General features: G+C 46.8%; 1 protein-coding gene across 3 annotated transcripts in view; it reads right to left on the bottom strand.

Moving 5' to 3' along the window:
- The window catches only part of ZCCHC2 (zinc finger CCHC-type containing 2), a 59,042-nt gene that overhangs the window by 17,971 nt on the left and 19,419 nt on the right, over positions 1-21,652 (bottom strand). For all 3 annotated transcript variants that reach the window (XM_056520997.1, XM_056520994.1, XM_056520996.1), the window contains exons 2-7: positions 14,403-14,508; positions 13,923-13,999; positions 12,568-12,639; positions 10,663-10,772; positions 8,652-8,743; positions 7,806-7,877 (exon numbers count right to left, since the gene is read on the bottom strand). In XM_056520997.1, coding sequence (XP_056376972.1) covers positions 7,806-7,877; positions 8,652-8,743; positions 10,663-10,772; positions 12,568-12,639; positions 13,923-13,999; positions 14,403-14,508 — 529 coding nt within the window. The remainder of the gene's footprint in view (positions 1-7,805; positions 7,878-8,651; positions 8,744-10,662; positions 10,773-12,567; positions 12,640-13,922; positions 14,000-14,402; positions 14,509-21,652) is intronic.

Below are 21,652 nucleotides of genomic sequence, written 5' to 3'. Positions count from 1 at the left end.
ATATTGGACCCCCCTGAAATTTTTCTAGAAAATGAAGTATTTCTCACAGAAAAGGATTGCAGCAACACGTTTTGCTATACAAGTTATTTCCCTTTGTGTGTATTGTAAAAAAAAAAAAGGAGGAAAAAAAAAGGAGATTTAACACTTACCGTAAAATCTCTCTCTCAAAGGATCCATTGGGGGACACAGACCGTGCGTGTATGCTGCTGTCTCTAGGAGGTATGACACTATGGTAACAAAAAAGTCGTCTCCTCCCAGCAGGATATACCCGCCTCCAGGCCCTGAGCTAATCAGTTTAGTACCAGAGCAATAGGAGAGGACCGACAGGTCAATGAAAAAAACCTGAACTGTCCGAGAACCAGAAGAAAAAAAATCTAACTGCAACCCAAGAGCAACCCAAAAGGGCAGGAGCTGTGTCCCCCAATGGATCCTTCGAGAAAGAGATTTTATGGTAAGTGTTAAAAAAATAAATCTCCTTTTCTCTATCGGCTCCATTGGGGGACACAGACCGTGGGACGTACCAAAGCCGTCCCTTGGGTGGGCAGATAATCAGTTAGGCGGACGGCTGTTCCACTGCCGCCTGCAGCACTTTACGGCCCAGACTAGCATCAGCCGATGCGAAGGTATGAACCCAGTAAAACCTCGAGAAACTGTGCAAAGACGACCAAGTAGCCGACTTGCAAATCTGCGAGGCAGAGGCCTTGTTCTGGAGTGCTCAGGATGCCCCAACAGAACGGGTAGAATGAGCCACAACCCTGAAGGGAGGAACCTTCCCCCTACAGAAATAGGCTTCCGAAATGGCAGACCGGATTCACCGAGAAATGGTGGACTTGGAAGCAGGATGTCCCTTGCGACGACCTTCCGTAAGGATGGAAAAGGAATCACAATTACGAAAAGAGGAAGTGTCAGAGAGGTAAGACCTAACAGCCCGAACCACATCCAGTTTGTGGAGTAAATGCTCCTTAGGATGAGAAGGAGCGGGACAAATGGACGGAAGAACAATGTCCTCATTGAGATGAAAGGCCGAAACAACCTTAGGCAAAAAGGAAGGATCTGGCCGGAAGACAACCTTGCCCTGATGAAGCACCAGAAACTGAGAACGGCAGGAGAGAGCTGCCAATTCAGACAGACACTCTCCGGATGGAGGTGATAGCAACAAGAAACGCCACTTTCCAAGAAAGGAGGAGCAGGGACACCTCCCTAAGGGGTTCAAAAGGTTCACCTTGGAGGATTCAAGTCCCAAGGGGGAGAAGGTGACCGATAAGGAGGGGCAACATGCGCCACTCCTTGAAGAAAGGTCCGGACATGAGAATTAGAAGCCAGAGGACGCTGGAAAAGAATAGAAAGAGCCGAAACCTGACCCTTAAGGGAACTGAGAGACAAACCCAGTTCCAAACCCGACTGCAAGAAAGAAAGAAGACTGGGAACAGAAAAAGTAACAGGAGACAAAATTTGAGCTTCGCACCAACGAAAATAAGACCGCCGAGGAGGGCTTACGAGCCCTGAGCATGGTGCGAATGACTGGGGGAAGAGAAACCGCCGGCTCTCAAAACCGTGGTTTCAACCGCCACGCCGACAAATGCAGCGACTGTAAATTGGGGTGGCAAAGAGGACCCTGAGACAGGAGGTCCGAACGAAGTGGAAGGCGTAGTGGAGTGTCGTCCAGGAGCCTGACCACGTCGGCGTACCACGACCTTTGGGGCCAATCTAGAGCTATCAGAATGGTGGGAACTTCCTCCGCTTTGAGCTTCCTCAGAACCCTGGGAAGGAGCTGAAGGGGAGGAAACAGATAGGGCAGAGCAAAACCTGTCCAAGGAATCACTAGGGCGTCCAACAGCTAGCGCCAGGGGGTCCCTGGACTTCGCCACAAATGGAAGGATCTTCCGATTGTGCCGAGACGCGAAGAGGTCCACGTCTGGAATGCCACAGAGGTCGCAGATCTGCGTGAAGACCTCTGGATGCAGGGACCACTCGCCGGGGTTGGCTAAGGACCGGCTGAGAAAGTCCGCTTCACAGTTGAGCACACCCTGAATGTGAATAGCCGAAATGGCCGAACATTGTTCTCCGCCCAGATGAGAATCTTTTTGTCACCTCGGCCATGGCTGCCGAGCTGCGAGTGCCACCTTGCCGATTTATGTACGCCACGGCCGTGGCGTTGTCCGACTGGACGCGGACAGGGCGGGACTGAAGCAGGGACTCCCAGCGAAGGCGGCAAAGAAGAATTGACCTCAGTTTCAAGATGTTTATCGGAAGCAGGGCTTCCCGGGGAGACCAGAGGCCCTGAACACACCGCCCCAGCACGACAGACTGGCAACTGTTGTAACCACCTGCGAGTGGAGGGGAAGAAATGATCGCCCCTGAAGAAAGGGGGAGCGGAGCCACCAGAGCAGAGACTGACTGATCCGGCGAGGGAGAGCAATTTTGCGATCGAGAGACCTGTCCCATCGAGAGAGAATCACCAGTTGAAGGGGACGGTAATGAAATTGGGCAAAGGGTACGGCCTCCATGGCCCCTACCATCCAACATAAGACTTCCATGCAAATGCGGATGGAAACTGGGACCTGGGCCTGAAGGGAGCGGACTCCTAACAGGAGAGTCAGACATTTTTCTGGCGGAAGGCAAATCCGGGCAGAGGCCGTGTTGAATTGAAGTCCCTGGAAGATCAGAGACTGGGTGGGAGAAAGCACAGACTTGTCCCTGCTTACCATCCACCCGAAGCGATCCAGAGTCTGGAGGGTGAGATCCACATTCTCCAGGGTCTGGACTCTGGTGGGAGCCTTGATGAGAAGGTCGTCCAGGTAAGGGATCACTGAGACTCCTCTCGACCACAAAAGGGCTATCACTGGCGCAAGGATCTTGGTAAAGACCCGAGGAGCAGTGGCCAGACCAAAGGGGAGGGCTACGAATTGAAAACGTCCCTCCGGAACTGCAAAACGGAGGTACAGTTGATGGCCGGGAAATATTGGAACATGGAGGTAGGCATCTTTGATGTCCACTGAAGAAAGAAATTCCTCTTGTTCCATGGATGCCACTACCGAACGGAGGGATTCCATTCAGAAGTGGCGGATGAGAAGATGACGGTTGAGACGCTTGAGGTCCAGGATTGGCCGCACCGAACCGCCCTTCTTGGGGACCACAAAAAGATTGGAATAGAAACCCTGAAAAGGTTCCCTTGGAGGAACGGGGACAATAACTCCCTGGAGAAGCAGGGACCGAAGAGCCTCTTGAAACTGCTTCGCCAGAGAAGGAGACCGGGGAGCCCAGGACTGAAAAAAAAGATCCCTCGGGAGAGAAGCAAACTCGATTCGGTACCCGTTGGACACCACGTCCCTGACCCAAGAGTCCTGAATGTGTGTGGTCCATACGTCTCGAAAGAACAGGAGACGACCTCCCACCCGAGAAAAATCTGCGGGTGGGGGCATCACTTCATGCGGAAGTGGGTTTGCGGTTGCCCGAATTGGCCACAAAACGGCCGGTACGGTTGGTGTCCGACTTCCAAGATGGGCGCGCCCGGAATGAGGGAGCATTCTTGTCCCGCGAGGGCGCCTGCCCCGACCACTTATTGGGGCCAAAAGTCCGAAAGGACAGAAAGGAAGAGGACTTCCTCTGGGAAGTAGAGCGAGTCTTATTTTGAGGCAACAAGGAACTCTTGCCCCCAGTCGCCTCAAAAAAAATCTCGTCAAGGCGCTTACCAAAAAGACGGACCCCAGTAAAAGGGAGCTCGGCGAGAGACCTTTTGGAAGCGGCATCCGCATTCCAAGCCTTAAGCCACATGAAACGGTGGAGAGCCGCCAGGTGACCCACAGCAAAGGCAGCACAACGGGCTGACTGCATGGAAGCTGTGCACAGAAATTCCCCAGCTTTAGAGCATTGGAGAACCAAGGCAGACAGATCCTCTGGGGGAGATCCCACCTGGATACCCTGACGGAGTTTTGAGCACCACAACGATAGGGCTTTGGACAACCAAGCCGAGGCGAAGGTGGGAAGTAGAGAAGAGCCAGTTGCTTCAGAGGCAAACTTCGCTAAGGACTCCACCTTCTTGTCCGTCGGGTCCTTGAAAGCAGCCGCATCTGCCAGTGGCAGTGTGGTAGCCTTAGAGAACCAGGCATTTTGGAATTACAGGTTTTACAGATAAAATAGGAAACTAATGCTCCAGTCGTCTGTTTAGAGGGAGGAACAGTTCTGGGTACTGACATAATGAAAAAAAGAACTCTCACCCGAGTCTGTGTCCCCTGTGGCAGCTGCTGTGAGGAGAACTCCGCTCTGAGAGAAAGAAGGAGAAACAGGCCAGCCAATAGGGGGGCGTGCCTGGAGCAGAGGCACTGTAATTGGCCTCTGTACCCCGAAAATCGCACGCACGGCGCTGATTGGAGGTCGGTTCGCGCCTCCAGTAAGCTCCGGCAGCCCTGTGGACGGAGCTATAGCGCCCCGGCCGCCGTGAAGAACAGTAATGGCGCCTGCTCCTTGCCCCGGGCGCACATGTCTGTCGCGTATGCGCCCGCGGGGAAGTGAGCGGGCGATTCACATGTACGCCGGCAGCTGTCTGCTGCCGAAAACGAAAGTAAGTCGGCGCTCCGTGCGCAGAACAGTACAGACGCCGCGGCTGTCAGCCGCATAGTAAGCGCTGCGGCTGACAGCCGCATAGTATAAAACACCCACACGTACATAGTAAGAAGTAACCCCTTCCTGCTCAAAATGCCCTTGCTCGCCCCTGCTTTGAATAAAGATAGAGCCCCAACACAGGCCAGCCCCTTAACCTGAAAGTGGTCCAAAAAATGAGGGTCTCCAGAGATTGCAAGTCAGCACCTAAGGGAGAAAATATATATACTCACCTGAGTCAGAAGAACTTACCTAATGGAGTCTTCTGCGAGGTCTTCAGTCAGCCTTTGTTACATGCATCACACCGAGCTACCATGTGCGAGCGAGGCGAGCAGGGAATAGGGGGACCCGGACCCATGAGGTACAACCCCAGGCGCTGATCGTTGGGGAGAGGAGGTTAACAGCGCATATACGCAATGTCTGTGCCCCCTTACTCGCAATGGGGAAACAGTGAGCCGCAGTTCCTGAGTCCCCACCTGAAAACATGAAACAAAAAAGGAATAAAAAAAACTAACACATCCCCTAACTAGGAAAATAATAAAACATAAGACCTGGTCTGGAGAAATCCAGACCATGTCCACCTCCTTCAGACACTAAGCTTAAACTGATTAGCTCCGTGCCTTTTTTTTATGTCTCCGTGTCAGCAGTGGGGTCCTCCTGGCTCTCCTGCCATAGAGTTTCATTTCATTTAAATGTCAACGGATAGTTTGCGCTGACACTGATGCTCCATCAGTCTGCAGGACAGCTTGAATATCTTTGGAACTTGTTTGTGCTTACCCACCATCCGGACTAGCCTGCGTTGACACCTTTCATAAATTTTTCTCTTCTGTCCACGCTCAGGGAGATTAGCTACAGTGCCATGAATTGCAAACTTCTTGATAATGTTGCACACTGTGGACAAAGGTAAATCTAGATCTCTGGAGATTGACTTTTAAGCTTGAGATTGTTGATATTTTTCCACAATTTCAGTTCTCAAGTCCTCGGACAGTTCTCTTCTCTTTCTGTTGTCCATGCTTAGTGTGGCACACACAGACACACAAGACAAAGACTAAGTGAACTTCTCTCCTTTCTATCTGCTTTCAGGTGTGATTTTTATTTTGCCCACACCTGTTACTTGCCCCAGGTGAGTTTAAAGGAGCATCACATGCTTGAAACAATCTTATTTTCCCACAAGTTTGAAAGGGTGCCAATCATTTTGTCCAGACCATTTTTGGAGTTTGGTGTGACATTATGTCCAAATTTGCTTTTTTCCTCCCTTTTTGGTTTAGTTCCAAAACACACAAAAGGAATAAATGTGTATAGCAAAACATGTGTTACTGCAATCCTTTTCTGTGAGAAATACTTTATTTTCTAGAAAAATTTCAGGGGTGCCAACATTTACGGCCATGACTGTATGTTTACACTATGGAATGTCCGCATGGAAAATCTCTGTGTGGACAGAGACTGCGGGTCTAGGACCGCACAGGAATGCGCCTTACATAGATTGCTATGCATTCCGCTCAGAGTTCGCAAAAAGAATTAACAGGAAAATCACAAATTCCACCGTGTACACAACGCAGCAGAATCCAGATGAATTTAATGGGACTCTGCTGCAACGGACTCTCTGTGCAGAATTCCAAGTGGAATTCCGCTTGGAAATATAGCCTTATGCTTCAGGCCACGTGTGATAATATGGTCCTGATGGCCTTTGAGTGACAGAGCCCAGTGCAGAGGATGCTAAGGGTATACCCTCAGTGCAGATCAGTGGGATTTTTATTATATATTTGTAAGGTGTTATTTAATACCCTTTACTCACAGAGGACCTGTCAGCAAACTAAACTTTTAATATATTGATCGTTAAGTAATTATTAAGACACTTTGCTATTTACTTGCTGTTAAAATTCTGAACCTTTAGGTTTCTAATGTGAATGAAATAATGGCCACTAGGTGGCTTTGTTCTGATCCCTGCTGCAAGTCAGTCAGTCAGTTTGGTCTTCTCCCTGCCTGGCAGGAGACTAAACTCAGGAAGTGTGTGAGGGTCATGGTGAGGCACAGCTCTCGCAGGCTTCAGCGACATCATGCTTGCTGGGGGGGGAGATATTAGTCTGTGTACAGTGGTTTTTATTCACTAAGTATGGTATTATACATTCCCTATGTGGTGTAATGGTAGTGGTCATGGTGTGGTGGAAATGTGGCTTTTGTATAAACGTGTTATTAGTGATATTGGTCTGTGTATAGTGGTTCTTATTCAAAATATGAGTATGATGGTATTATCCAGTCTCTAGGTGATGGTAATGTGGTCGTAACAGTAATGCTTTGGGGCAATTTACCCCTTATGTAGTGGTGTTACTGGTGATCTTGATCTCTGTATAGTTGTTCTTATTTCCTAACAGTATGATGGTATCACTTAGTCACTTCAGTAGTAATATCATCCTGGTGTGGAGGTGTTTTAGGTTTCTAAACCCCAAACTATGATTAAATCCAGCATGCACCCCAAGTGAGCTGCACATTATAAACTGTACACATTGCCAATCACATAATGGTGCAGTAGCTTTCTGAGGGCTATAGCTAAATGCCACACTAAAACAAGGGTCACTGGAGTGGGAGAAACAGCAGTGTCAGCTGCTCAACTATACATCTGATAGCTTACTAGGAACAGTCTGGCATAATTATGGGGGCATTTAAATAAATGGTTATGAGAAGCGCTCTTTATTCCCCACTTTAGCCCCTGCCCCCCAAATGTCTATGCACGTCTCCGGGAAAAAGTGTAAAGAAATAGTAAGGTTATCTCGGATACTGCACACAAGTCAAATCTATTACATATACAAGTATGCTCGTAGTATGTTAGCACAGGATACTCCAGAGGTTTACAATAATTGTTCAGCATGTTCCATCAGTATTGATCCTGCAAATTAAGTACTACATAAGGCTTACACAAATGAATAGCCAACCATGTAAAAACATTGTCATGTCAGGTTTGCCAGAAATGGTAAATTGTTTCCAAAATAATCTACAGGGTATCCATGTGTTATGACATTCCCATTAAGCTACATATATAGAAAAGAGCAGAAGGGTAATATGGCTAGTACATTATATTTGCCTAAACAAAGACCTGCATTCTATTAGAAAAAAAAAAAAAAAAAAACAGGTGACAGAAATCTTCTGAGAGAGTTACAAAAGCATTCAGAAAAATCTGTTATATATGTCACCACCTTCGTTTCGCTTACCTTCCTCTTGACTTGATGTCTCGGAGCTGTCTTCTTGGCTTTTACAATACTTTGCACAAAGTTGTAAATGACCTGATAAAAAACATTGCAAGACGGTATATATGAATTGTCTGACACTTCATTCTCTGCAGAGTATAGCCCATAACACATCACAAATAATCATGCAGGAGGACAGAGAAGATTTCAATGCACTTCTATGGGTGAGATCACTGCAAGTTTTTTATGTAGAAAAAAAGGAATGGGAGATTTATCATTGTCTTCCTGACATTTTCTTTTAGCTGTAATTTGGCTAAAAAATTTTTGCGCAGTTCGTTTTTGCACAAAAAATTAGCACAATTTTAAAATAGACAACTTTGGCAAGAGACAAATGCAGTGCTTAATTCTTGACTATGCAGTGGACGAGATTTTAGAACTGTTTTTCTTGTAGAAAAAACTGCAAATTTATACCACTTCTGACTTGCCTTAGAAAAGAGACATCCTACGGCAAGTTCTGAGGTTATTTTTAATTTGTGCTTAATTTATTAAAGTCTCTGCGCCTTTTTGATAAAATGTGGCGCACATAAGCTGAAAACAGAGCAAAAAGGGCTGTAAAGTGGCTGCACAAAGACAAATATGTCCTTTATTGGCTGTCATTGCAAGGCAAACCTTTTTTAAGCAATGATCCTGTAGAAAAATACACAGATTTAACTTCTTAGACTGTGTTGATAACTGTTACATTACTGGCAGCCAGACTACAATGACACACATTTCCTATATACAGTGTAATTGTAATCTTTTCCAAAACAGAACCAGGATATATTATCCAAGCCAAAAATTGAATCATTCACACAAATTCACATTTATTACCGGAGTGCGTAGGTCCAGTATGGATATTCTGGAAAAAGTTGTAGACCTTTTGATTTTGAAGGATCGCCTTGGACGGAGATGAAAAGATTTGCCTTAAAAGAAAAAAAAAAGGTAAAATTGAAAACTGCTTGTACTGAGTGAAACACCATAAAAATCTGATAAAAAAAAAACACTTTACATTAAAAACAATTCAGAGCAACCCTATGCGAGTTGCATGCCCATTCTTCAAATCAAGTGAAGGGTGACACTGGAGGGACAATTCAAAAGACAGCAGATAAGTTGTGTTTGGCTTCTCATGTACACGAGAAATACAAAAACTGTTATACCAAAAAAAAATAAAAAATAAAAAATAAAAAAAACACATATAGGGATGCCTACTTTATAAAGAACACACTAAAACTGACTAAGATAGGTCATCATGCCACAATCCGTGCGGGTCTGACACATGGGCCCTGTACAATTCTGAAAATGAAGGGCATGCAGAGCTGATTTAGAGCTGCATCCTCTACTGCCTGGATTCTCAACCTGGGGTACGCCAGGGGCTGGTCAAATACCGGCCATGCATTGGCCAGTATTTGAAAGCACATAGAGAACGGCCGCGGCAGCTCACTGTAAAGTAGCCGTGGCCCGAGCTGCATGGTTGCCGGGGAGACGTGTGACCTCCCCTGATGTTAAGCGGACTTGCCGCACATCGCAGGAGGACGTCACACGTAAGTGCTGCCCCGCCGAACGGGGCGCGCTGCATCTAAGGACAGGACACGGGACCGCAGGACGCCAGGTAAAAGGATAAAAACAATAAGTTAAAAACAACTGTATGGCACGGAGGGGGACTGTATGGGACGGAGTGGGGGGGGGGGGGGGGGGGATGTATGGGACGGAGGGGGGGGGGGATGTATGGGACGGAGGGGGGGGGGGATGTATGGGACGGAGCACAAGGCATTAAGATGGAGGGGGAGAGGGATAAAATTTAATGCCTTGTGCTTTATTTCTCCCTATTCCCCCCCCCCCCCCGCCATTATCCCTCTCCCCTTCCATCTTAATCCCCTAGCGCCATTCCCCCTTCCTATGATCCCCTTTGCCATATCGGATAATAATGGCACAAGGGGATTTAATGGAGGGGGGGGGGAATGGCGAAAGGGGATGAGAAGGAGGGGGGAATAATAACACAAGGGGATAAAGATGGAGGAGGAATAATAGCATAAGGGGATTAAGATGGAGGGGTGGGGGGGGGGGGGGGAAATAATCAACCCTCCCCCCTCCATATTAATCCCCATGCGCCATTATTCCCCCATCCTCTGATCCCCTTTTGCCATATCCGATAATAATGACACGAGGGGATTAAGATGGAGGGGGGGGGGATAATCAACCCCCCCCCCTCCTCCTCCATATTAATGCCCATGTGCCATTATTATCAGATATGGCAAAAGGGGATGAGAGGAGGGGGGGGGGGGGAATAATGGCGCAAGGGGATAAAGATGGAGGGGGAATAATAACACAAGGGGATAAAGATGGAGGAGGAATAATGGCACGAGGATTAATATAGAGGGGAGGAGGGTTGATTATTCCCCCCCATCTTAATCCCCTTGTGCCATTATTCCTCCTCCATCTTTATCCCCTTGTGTTATTATTCCCCCTCCATCTTTATCCCCTTGTTATCCCCCCCCCCCGCCTCCATCTTTATCCCCTTGTGCCATTATCCCTCCTCCATCTTAATCCCCTTGTCCCATTATTCCCCCCGAAGGGGTACCCGCGGACATACTTTCAGCCTTTGGGGGTACAGTCGCCAAAAAGGTTGAGAACCAATGCTCTACTCAACCTCAGCCCCATTCAAGAGATCGGAGAAGGCTATAAGTTCCCTGCAGAGCCACATGGTCTAAAGTGCAGCTGTGCAGAAAGCAACATAGAGGGGGACACAAGTACATCTTAGCTATAAATCCATAGATAGCTTTACAATATTGTAGCAAGGCGCAAAGAAAAAAAAAATTATAAAAACACGAAAACAACCACTTACTTTACGATAGGCTCCAAGTCACAATAGGGAGGCTCTTCTCTGTGTTTCCCTAGCTGTAAGGCTTCTAAAATAGTTTTATCAAGATTTTCATTGGAGAGCTCTTTTGGAAGCTTAAAACAAAAACATGAAAGTTTATTTGCATCTTGAAATGTATGGTAATGGATAACTACCTCTTATATTTACAGACACATTAATACAACACTCTACTATGTACTCTATAAAGATAGCCTACCTACATAGTATGTCCTAATTAAAACGTTTTTAAAACCTAATTTTATGGAAAGAGAAGCCCCTACAATTTTACAATTGACATGAAAATATGCAATCAAATGCCTATTACAATCCAATGTATTAATCTTACATGGCTTATTTGTGTCTGTCGCACAAGATAGCCCCTTTAAAAAAAAAGCTTGTCTTTATTAAAAGGGACATGGCTTAAAGCACACCTGCCAGATCCCACAAAAAAAAATTATAATAATAAGGTGGTGGTTAGAGGCAATTCATGTGTCAGCACATGCAGGATTGTCCGTGAGCCATTTCTTGTCCAGGACTCATGGACAAGCTGGTGCAGGGTTAGTTAGTGTCCCAGTAGGTATGAGGACCCCTAGTGGTAGGATTTTCAAGGGCAGTTTTTTATACTAAATATTCTATATTTTAAACAGCTTTAACCACTTTTATATTATCTGGTACCTTCTTAGATTTACTAAATAGTCAGTTTAAAAAAAAAGTCTAGGCCGCTGTGTCAGGATGTATTTTGTGCCATTGCTGGAATATAGTGACTAATCATATAACAAATACAGTACTGTATCACAATATTTTAAGAGTTCAAAAGACTTCCATTTGACCATAAGCTTCAGTTCAGTTCTTGCTGATCATTTCTTTTTACAAATAAATCTTCAAATCATTAGCTTTAAGTTAAGTTAAGTTACTGACACAAGGTAGAAGACCGTTATATACCCATTACCCAAACAAATCCTAAGAGTAGAGGATAGTGCTATTATTTTGGATAATGTACAATGCAGTCTTCCCCAGCTTTCATCTAACCCCCTTTAGTACCTTAAAGAAGTTGGCCACCTTTACCATGACTTCATTTAACTCTGGGTGTATGATGTATTACTTACAAACACTCCAAGGATTCTATGCAGCCACGTTCTGTCACATTGCCTGGCTCCTCTCTCACTCTGTCTTCTGTTCCCGAATGCAGTCAGACGGCTTATCGTCCATACATGGCTGCCTATGGGGGAGCATTTGACGATACAAGTCACTGGGCCTCCTTCATAGCAGTGCACTACGCAAGGAGCTCTGACGCAGTGGTGGAGGCACAGTGACATGTACCCTCAACATGATCCTCCATAAGCAGTTATATATGGATAATAAGGGCCTGGACGCGGGGACAGAAAACTGAGCGGGAGAGGAGTCAGGCGAGTATAGTTAGGCCGCATAGTTAGTAATGCATCATACTCACAGCAGGGTTATAATAAAAAAAAGTCGTGGTAAAGGTGGCCAACCGCTTTAACATTCATATTGCAGACCAAGCTGCTGCAGTTGCCTAGATTGTTAGTACTAATTTCCTTCCATCATCCTCTACAACATGGGAAGACATGCAGCTGACATGTTGGCTGCGATTAGCCAACTAACAAGTGTTAGCTTTTTTTTTTTTTTGACAGTTGATTGCTGACCCTAATACGCATAGCAAATTTGGGCTGTTCGGCAGATAATCCATGTGTGTAATGTGATCCTTAATCGACAGGACTGGGTGACTTCTAGACAGTCACTTGCAGATAATTTACTTTACAAGTCTTATGTGCTTCCTGGCCTCAGAAATTAATCTTGCAGCACCTAACCTTGGCGAGGGTTAGTAGTTTAACATTCTGGGTGATTTTTTTAATTTTTTATTTCAAATACCATTAAAAGAAATTCCAGCAGCTCCCCATACGATTTTGTCACAGACGTTCTTGAGTTATCAGACCAGTTCACCTAAAAGAAACAAAAAAAAAAAAAAAAAAAAAGTGAAAAAGCTAAATAAGATTACACAGCTAGATGGCACAGTGTGTTTCTGGAATCTTATTGTCAATCTTGCTTCTGATGCCCTAATCATAGTGCAACACTGTTTGCAGTACATACAGAAATAGGAAACCGGTCCATTCCCTTGCCAGCACTATGCTTCCTGTGCCCACACTTTCCATGCAATACAACACCCCTTCCCTCTATGAGTGGGCTGAAAGGGGTACTCCGCCCCTAGACAGGTCATCCCCTATGCAAAAGCATAGAGGATAACATATCTGATCGAAGGTGGTCCGGTCGCTGGGACCCCACGATCCCCTGGCTGTCGCTGCAGAGTTCACGAACAGGCAAGCCTGGGGCTTTCATTTCGTGACATGACTCCACTCCCCCTCCTTATATATGGTTTTTGAGGGGCATGTCACATTTAGTAAGCCCCTATGATGCCAGAACAGTTATATTAAAAAAAAAAATAAAAAAAAAATAAACATGGCACACTATTTTGGAAACTACACCCCTCAAGGAACATAACAAGGGGTACAGTGAGCCTTAACACCCCACAGGTGATTGACGAACTTTCTTTAAATTGGGACGTAAAAAAATTAAGAAATGTATTCAATAAAATGCTGGTGTTACTTCAAATTTTTCATTTTCACAAGGGGTAATAGGCGAAAAAGCCCCCAAAAATGTGTAACCCCATTTCTTCTGAGTATGGAAATACCCCATATGTCAGAAGAGAAGGAGCACCATTGGGCTTTTGGAGAGACTTTAGTTGGAATAGAAGTCGGGGGCCATGTGCGTTCACAAAGTCCCCATGGTGCCAGAACACCCTTTAGCAGTCTGGGCATGCTGGGAGTTGTAGTTTTGCAACTTACTTTCCGCCCCCTGTCGCTCGTGTTACACCCCCCAAACCCCCCCCGTTCTGCGATCGGTGGGCAGAGCGGGGGAAATTATCTTTAACACCCCACCACCACCAACTGCCATTGTTGGTCGTACTGACCGACCAATGACACGGGATAGGAGGCGGCCCGGAATCGCCGGTCTGAATTGCTATGGGATGCCTGCTGATAGATATCAGCAGTCATCCCGGTCCGGTCCCCGCCGAAATTATCAGGGGCGTACAGGCACGCCCTCCATCCTTAAGTACCAGGACGCGAGGGTGTACCTATACGCCCCCCAACAGGTTAATGAAAAATAAAATTGTATAATTAAAAAATATATATTTTTTTTATTGGGGGGTGTTCTAGAAAGACACTCACCTCAAATGTATAGTCTGAATTCTTGTCAACTCTTCTCCTTTGTACATGTTTAATATTTATATGCTCAATATGCACAGCTGCAGAAAAAATCAAAACATAAAGAAGTTATTATGGACTAGGATCACTTCACATGCAGCAAGCACTGATGTTGGCTCTGTTGTAAACAGTGTCATCTATTCTAAGGCCCCAGCCATATTTATCACCTTCTATATACTGTACATTCACCAAATTTCATGTCCTTAGTTAATTTTCTTGCTACAACATAGTTAACAGTAAAAGAAATGTTCACATTATTTTTGCTGAAATTACATGCTTTAAAAAAAGGAGGAAACTGATATTATAAAACATACAGAGAAAGTCTGACAAACTGAACACACAGAAGAAACCATTAGAACCACAAATCTCAAACACTCAGCCTGTCAGTATCCAGGAAAAGGGCTAAAACTGCAGGGAACATGTCTATCTAGAGGACACACATACCTTCTTGCTGTAGACTGTGAGCAGTCACTCCAACTCCATTGTGAGTACCTATAGTGCCATCGAGGACTTGGCCATCACTGTTGGGTAAATATTCATGAACATTCTTCTGCAAAGAGAAGTATAAACAGCCTTTTTTAGTCCTAAATAAATCCATGGAACTATTTTCTACTAGTCATTTTCACATTCTTTGTAAATATATTTAACGGCATCGCAGCTTTTGCAGTGTAAAACGTAAAGCAGTGTATACATTTGTTCTACTGAATTGATAAAAGCTTCTACACATCCTTCTAGTGGCAGAAGTGAACTGTAAAAAAAAGGAATGACATGTCACTTCTTTCCATCCAGTTCTGCTTTGAAGCTGCTGTCAAAGTCAGGGGGAATAGTAAGAGAGGCGCCCAGCACTCACCAAGTTTGCAGTAACAGTGAATCATTTATTCACATATCAGTTTAACAAGATAACCGGAAGCATTTTGGCTAATGCCTTCCTCTGCTGTCTAATACAAACCCTGTTATATACACGTGAGGAGGCGCCCATGGGTGACGTCACATTTCCGGACGGCCAGTCTGCTGTGACGTAAGTTGTCATGGTAACAAGTAAAGTGAAAGGTAATAACGTAACAGTAAATCAGTTCACAGTAGTGGTCATAAGCAGGAGGTAGCAGATGGGTACATTGTGAATGTGGTACATGTTCTGACATTGCAGGCAGGTGAGCCTGTACTATTTGCCCCAGACTTAGCTTGTTTATTACTAACTCTGCGGAGACTATGAACTGTGAAAAAATTGAGGACTACTGATCCCAGGATGCCGCTCTGTCTGAGCAGGCCACGATCCCGCTGTCTAGCAGCACGGACAATGCCTTTTTCCTGTTCTCTTATATTTGGAGATCACAATCTATGCTGATGCCATACAGCTCCAGCGGCAACATGCATCTGCTACAGGACATTTGTTTCAGAATGAGATTGTTCCCTTCATATGCTTCATACAGATCGCTACTTGTATATGTCATGCACAGTGTGCCGACTGACTCGCCTGCCCGCAATGTCGGAACATGTACCACATTCACAATGTGCTGCTTCTGCTGCCTCCCGCTTATGACCACTACTGTATACTGATTTACTGTTACGTTACTATTACCTTTCACTTTGCTTGTTACCATGACAAGTGACATCACCCACGGGTGCCTCCTTGCATGTATATAACAAACGCTAGAAGATCTTTGTATTAGACAGCAGAAGAAGGCATTAGCCGAAATGTGTCTTGTTATCCTGTTATGTGAAAAAAGGATTCACTGTTACTGCAAACTTTATACTGCCACGCGGATCACGATTACGGAAGTGCCGACCACTACCTTCTCAAGTCAGAGGGAATGGCCAAAAGATTAACTATGGGAATATGGGAGACTTATGAAAATATAGACCTCTTAATATTCTATAGTGTACCAGTGTTAAAATGCCGTACTCTGCACTTACCCACAGCCTTCATTAGCATATGAATGAAGGGGCAAATTAAGAAGAAAACCATTTACAAAAAGAATGCAGCATCTAACCAACGTATTTCAGTAAGTAACCCCTCATTCTACAGCTGTTCACCCGCACTATATACCAGTATACTGGGTTTAGGGCCGGTGAACTAGCTGTCAGATTCTGTCTAACATAACTCTCAAATCCAGCTGAGGTTGATGACACTGGTGCTGGAAAGCTTTGGGATATGGGTGAACAGTTGTCCATAAACACAGCTTTATTACTGTGAGGAAGCTACTTGTGTGGTGCCTTGGGGGGGTGTATGGCAGATGGGGTGTTGCTGTGCAGTAAATCAAGGGTGTAATTAACTCTTGTCAGTCGTGACGCCAGGGTGTGGGTTAATACTGTGATGCTTGGCCTATCGCCACCCTTCCCAAGAGAGATAGGGAGTTGAAGAATAAATGCATTGTCCACAACCAGAAGCTTTGCTGAAAACTGTCGGAAACTTAACTGAATATTTTCTGCAACAGGGTTAACTGGAACAGTCGTCGTTGAAAGTTGGAGGTCTGTCCTCCTGATGTGTCAGCAACCCAAGAGAGAGACTATTGGCTGCAGCTCCCTTAGATGTGCAGGGGCTGGCTGTTTTAGGATTGGTCCACACTAGGGATCGACCAATATCGTTTTTTTTAGGGCAGATACCGATAATTGGTTGAGGTTAGGGCCGATAGCCGATAACTTATACCGATATTCTAGTATAAGTTATCGGCTATTTATTCCCCCTCGACACCGCTGCAGGTCATTGATTTAAAGCGGGAGCTTTAAATCAATGCATTGCAGTGGCTTTTGTGGTGCCATAGGCCGCCGCAGCCGCCACCACCACCACCCGCTTCTCTCCCCCTACCTGTCAGGGTGGTCCGGGCCATCCATCCTTCCTGTAGTGTCCAGCGGCATTCCGGGTGGAGGGTGAACCGGTCCGGGCTGTCCTTCTCCGGGGGTCATCTTCTCCACTCCGGGCAGGCTCCGGCCTAGTACGCTGCATAGACGCCGCTGCGCAGCGACGCACCTGACGTCACAGCGTAGCGCCGTCTATGCAGCGTACTAGACCGGAGCCTGCCCGGAGTGGAGAAGATGACCGCCGGAGAAGCAGGACAGCCCGGACCGGTTCACCCTACACCCGGAACGCCCCCGGACACTACAGGAACGATGGATGGCCCGGACCACCCCCATTACGGGTAAGTTTAATTTTTTTTTATTGATTCGGAGGGAGGGGGAGGGGCCTGACCGGTATAGCGGTATGGGCAAAAATCAATACCGGTATACCGCCCAGCATCACGGTGGGGGGTGCAACGCGGTGCCGTGTGTCGGGGGGGCGGTCGAGGTGCGGCTGGTCGGATTCGCGTTCACGGTGCGGGGGCGTGGCATTATCGGCAAGGTAATTGCCGATACCGATAATGCCCAAAATCGTGATTATCGGCCGATAATATCGGCCATACCGAGTCCACACCATCTGTCAATCAGCTTTACAAAGGATTATGGGTAATCACATGTCCCATGAACCTCCAAAGGTCCATTTACCTACCATAGAGTACTAACCCAAGTCACATGACCCAAGGTCCTGCGACGCTATGCAGGCAAGCATACATATTATATACAGCATTTACATATAATTTAGCAGAATATTAACTATATGAGGGGTGACTAGGGGGTGACTAGAGAAGCAGACCCCCACAGTTCCTAGGAACTCCACACTTGCTAGGGTGACAAATTAACCCCTCTGCAGTCGGAGGGACACCAGACTTATTGCTATTCAGAAAATAAAAGACGTACCTGTCCCAGCCCACTTTCGGAAATACAATATCCACAACTAATACATATGGATCAAGGAAGGCATACATTTATAGCTCCTGTCATATATGGTTGGACACCTCACTATACCCCCTTCAGAATGAGCCTTCACATGCCAACATTGTCTGGAACCATTTAAGTGTACAATATGAGTAAAACTAAAATTTTCCTTGTGCAATAGGAAGGTCATGTAAGATATTCATAAAAAGGACAATTATGGAGAAACCAAACATAAAAGTCCCCACCCCAATCAAACTGCCCTCAATGGGGGAGATGTATCAAAGCCTGTGCAGAAAAGTTTCCCACAGCAACCAGATTGTTTCTTTCATTTTTCAGATGCCTTAAAAATAAGAAGCAATCTGATCAGTTGTTATGGGCAACTGCACCTTACTTTCTCTGCACAGGTTTTGATAAATCTTCCAATATCTCGTAATGACGAAGTGAAAACAGAATTTTAGACATTTTCCAAATTTATTTAAGAAAAACAAAAAATTCACGTAAATTTAAATATTCAGACTGACTGATTTTATTGTGCCATGTAGTAAAACTAAATTCCTACACAAAAACACCAAAAGTGATCACTAGAACTCTATTTTCCTTAACACTTAAGTAATCGAATTATCTTTATACGCAAGTATCCTTTATTGAAGCATAAACACAAGTTACAATGTGTAATACCTGCTCTCTAGGGATCGACCGACTATCGGTATGGCCGATATTATCGTCCGATAATCACGATTTTGGGCATTATTGGTAAGCAGATAATGCCCCCCCCCCCCCCCCCGAACCGGTTAGGACATATCTGCAATGTCCATGCCATGACACGGACTAGAGCCCACTACATATTAAAAACACACAGCCCCCTCAATGTTTTACTACTGACTGCGGCTTTGTCAAGAGGCAGCAGGCTATCAGCCACAGTGTGTGGTGAAGCGTTAAAGGGGTACTCCAGTGGAACACTTTTTTTTAATCAACTGGTGCCAGAAAGTTAAACAGATTTGTAAATTACTTCTATTAAGACATTTTAGTCCTTCCAGTACTTTTTATGGGCTGTTTACTACAGAGGAAATGTTTTTCTTTTTGGATTTCTTTTATTTCACGACCACAGTGCTCTCTGCTTACCTCTGCTGTCCATAGCAGGAGAAAATCCCCATAGAAAACATATGTTGCTCTGGACAGTTCCTAAAATGGACAGAGATGTCAGCAGAGAGCTGTGGTCGTGACATAAGAGAAATCCAAACAGAAAAAAACTATTTCCTCTGTAGTATACAGCCCCTAAAAAGTCCTGGAAGGATTAAGATTTTTTTTTTTATAGAAGTAATTACAAATCTGTTTAACTTTCTGGCACCAGTTAAGAGTTTTCCACGGAAGTACACCTTTAAGGATGGCTGTGTGTTTTTAATATGTCGTCTAAAGAGCCCATATGTGGTCCAATGAGTCCTGGGGATGTATGATTAAATACTTTAGGTGCTGTGATCAGCATTGATTCTGAGATAGTTTTTTCGTGACATATTGTACTTTACACTAGCTGTAAATCTTTTTTAAAGTATTTTTTGTGAAAAACTCCAAAATATTGTAAAAAATTAGCAAATTTCTGGCGTTCAACAAAATCCATTTTTGTGGTCATGTTCTGACAGCCATAATTTTTATTTTTTATTTTTCATCCCACAAAGCCATTGTGTGAGGGCTTATTTTTTGTGGGTCAAGCTGTACTTTTTATTGGTAGCATTTTTTCGATTCATGCTACCTTTTGATTTTTTTATTCCAAAATTTGCGTTTTTTTGCAGGTTTTTTACGGCGTTCACGCGGGATTAATACAATTATCAATTTATTGTACAAGTTAGGGATGTCCCGATACCATTTATTTTTTTTAAAAGATCGAGTACCGATACTTTAATTCTAGTACTCGCCGATACCAAGTACGAGTACTTATATTTTAAAGGGAATCTGACAGCAGGGTGACGCGGTTTCTGGCGCTGTTTACCGTATGATATGTAGCTTCCTTGTTGTGTACAATGGAGGCGGCTGCTGTAGTATGAGCCAAGATTTCGCTCTTCTCCATTGGACAGAACAGGGCATTTGCATTGACGGTGAGACCGATGACCACATGGTGAGCAGCGGCAGAAACCGGGTTACCTGCACCATCTACCTATAAATTCACCCACCCCCCTTTAGACAGCAGCAGGGCCCCCCCCCCCCCTTTAGACAGCAGCAGGGCCCCCCCCCCCCTTAGACAACAGCAGCAGGGCCCCCCCCCCTTAGACAACAGCAGCAGGGCCCCCCCCCCCCCTTAGAAAGCAGCAGGGCCCCCCCCCCCCTTAGAAAGCAGCAGGGCCCCCCCCCCCCCTTAGAAAGCAGCAGGGCCCCCCCCCCCCTTAGAAAGCAGCAGGGCCCCCCCCCCCCCTTAGAAAGCAGCAGGGCCCCCCCCCCCCCTTAGAAAGCAGCAGGGGCCCCCCCCCCCCCCCCTTAGAAAGCAGCAGGGCCCCCCCCCCCCTTAGAAAGCAGCAGGGCCCCCCCCCCCCTTAGAAAGCAGCAGGGCCCCCCCCCCCCCCCTTAGAAAGCAGCAGGGCCCCCCCCCCCCTTAGAAAGCAGCAGGGCCCCCCCTCTTAGAAAGCAGCAGGGCCCCCCCCCTCTTAGAAAGCAGCAGGGCCCCCCCCTCTTAGAAAGCAGCAGGGCCCCCCCTCTTAGAAAGCAGCAGGGCCCCCCCTCTTAGAAAGCAGCAGGGCCCCCCCTCTTAGAAAGCAGCAGGGCCCCCCCTCTTAGAAAGCAGCAGGGCCCCCCCTCTTAGAAAGCAGCAGGGCCCCCCCTCTTAGAAAGCAGCAGGGCCCCCCCTCTTAGAAAGCAGCAGGGCCCCCCCTCTTAGAAAGCAGCAGGGCCCCCCCTCTTAGAAAGCAGCAGGGCCCCCCCTCTTAGAAAGCAGCAGGGCCCCCCCTCTTAGAAAGCAGCAGGGCCCCCCCTCTTAGAAAGCAGCAGGGCCCCCCTCTTAGAAAGCAGCAGGGCCCCCCCTCTTAGAAAGCAGCAGGGCCCCCCCTCTTAGAAAGCAGCAGGGCCCCCCCTCTTAGAAAGCAGCAGGGCCCCCCCTCTTAGAAAGCAGCAGGGCCCCCCCTCTTAGAAAGCAGCAGGGCCCCCCCTCTTAGAAAGCAGCAGGGCCCCCCCTCTTAGAAAGCAGCAGGGCCCCCCCTCTTAGAAAGCAGCAGGGCCCCCCCTCTTAGAAAGCAGCAGGGCCCCCCCTCTTAGAAAGCAGCAGGGCCCCCCCTCTTAGAAAGCAGCAGGGCCCCCCCTCTTAGAAAGCAGCAGGGCCCCCCCTCTTAGAAAGCAGCAGGGCCCCCCCCTCTTAGAAAGCAGCAGGGCCCCCCCTCTTAGAAAGCAGCAGGGCCCCCCCTCTTAGAAAGCAGCAGGGCCCCCCCTCTTAGAAAGCAGCAGGGCCCCCCCTCTTAGAAAGCAGCAGGGCCCCCCCTCTTAGAAAGCAGCAGGGCCCCCCCTCTTAGAAAGCAGCAGGGCCCCCCCTCTTAGAAAGCAGCAGGGCCCCCCCTCTTAGAAAGCAGCAGGGCCCCCCCTCTTAGAAAGCAGCAGGGCCCCCCCTCTTAGAAAGCAGCAGGGCCCCCCCTCTTAGAAAGCAGCAGGCCCCCCCCCTTAGAAAGCAGCAGGCCCCCCCCCCCCCTTAGAAAGCAGCAGGGCCCCCCCCCCCTTAGAAAGCAGCAGGGCCCCCCCATTTAGACATTAGTAGCAGCCCCCTCCTTGCAGGCAGCTCACCTCCTCGGGTCGGGTGCTGATGATGCCCCGTTCTCCAGTTCGCATAGTGTCGTCCTATGGAGGAGCATGTGACATAAGTCCCTTTTCCGGTGTAGCGTTACGCTGGGCGCAGGGGAGGAGGTGGAGTGACGTGTGTGTCACATGCTCCTCCATGGAACACTATGATGCAGACGGGAGGACAGGAGAACGGG

The sequence above is a fragment of the Hyla sarda genome, chromosome 5 (genome assembly GCF_029499605.1).
Source record: "Hyla sarda isolate aHylSar1 chromosome 5, aHylSar1.hap1, whole genome shotgun sequence".
Lineage (NCBI taxonomy): Eukaryota > Metazoa > Chordata > Amphibia > Anura > Hylidae > Hyla > Hyla sarda.
The sequence above is the reverse complement of the archived record's forward strand: the minus strand, read 5'-3'. Positions and strand labels throughout refer to the sequence as shown.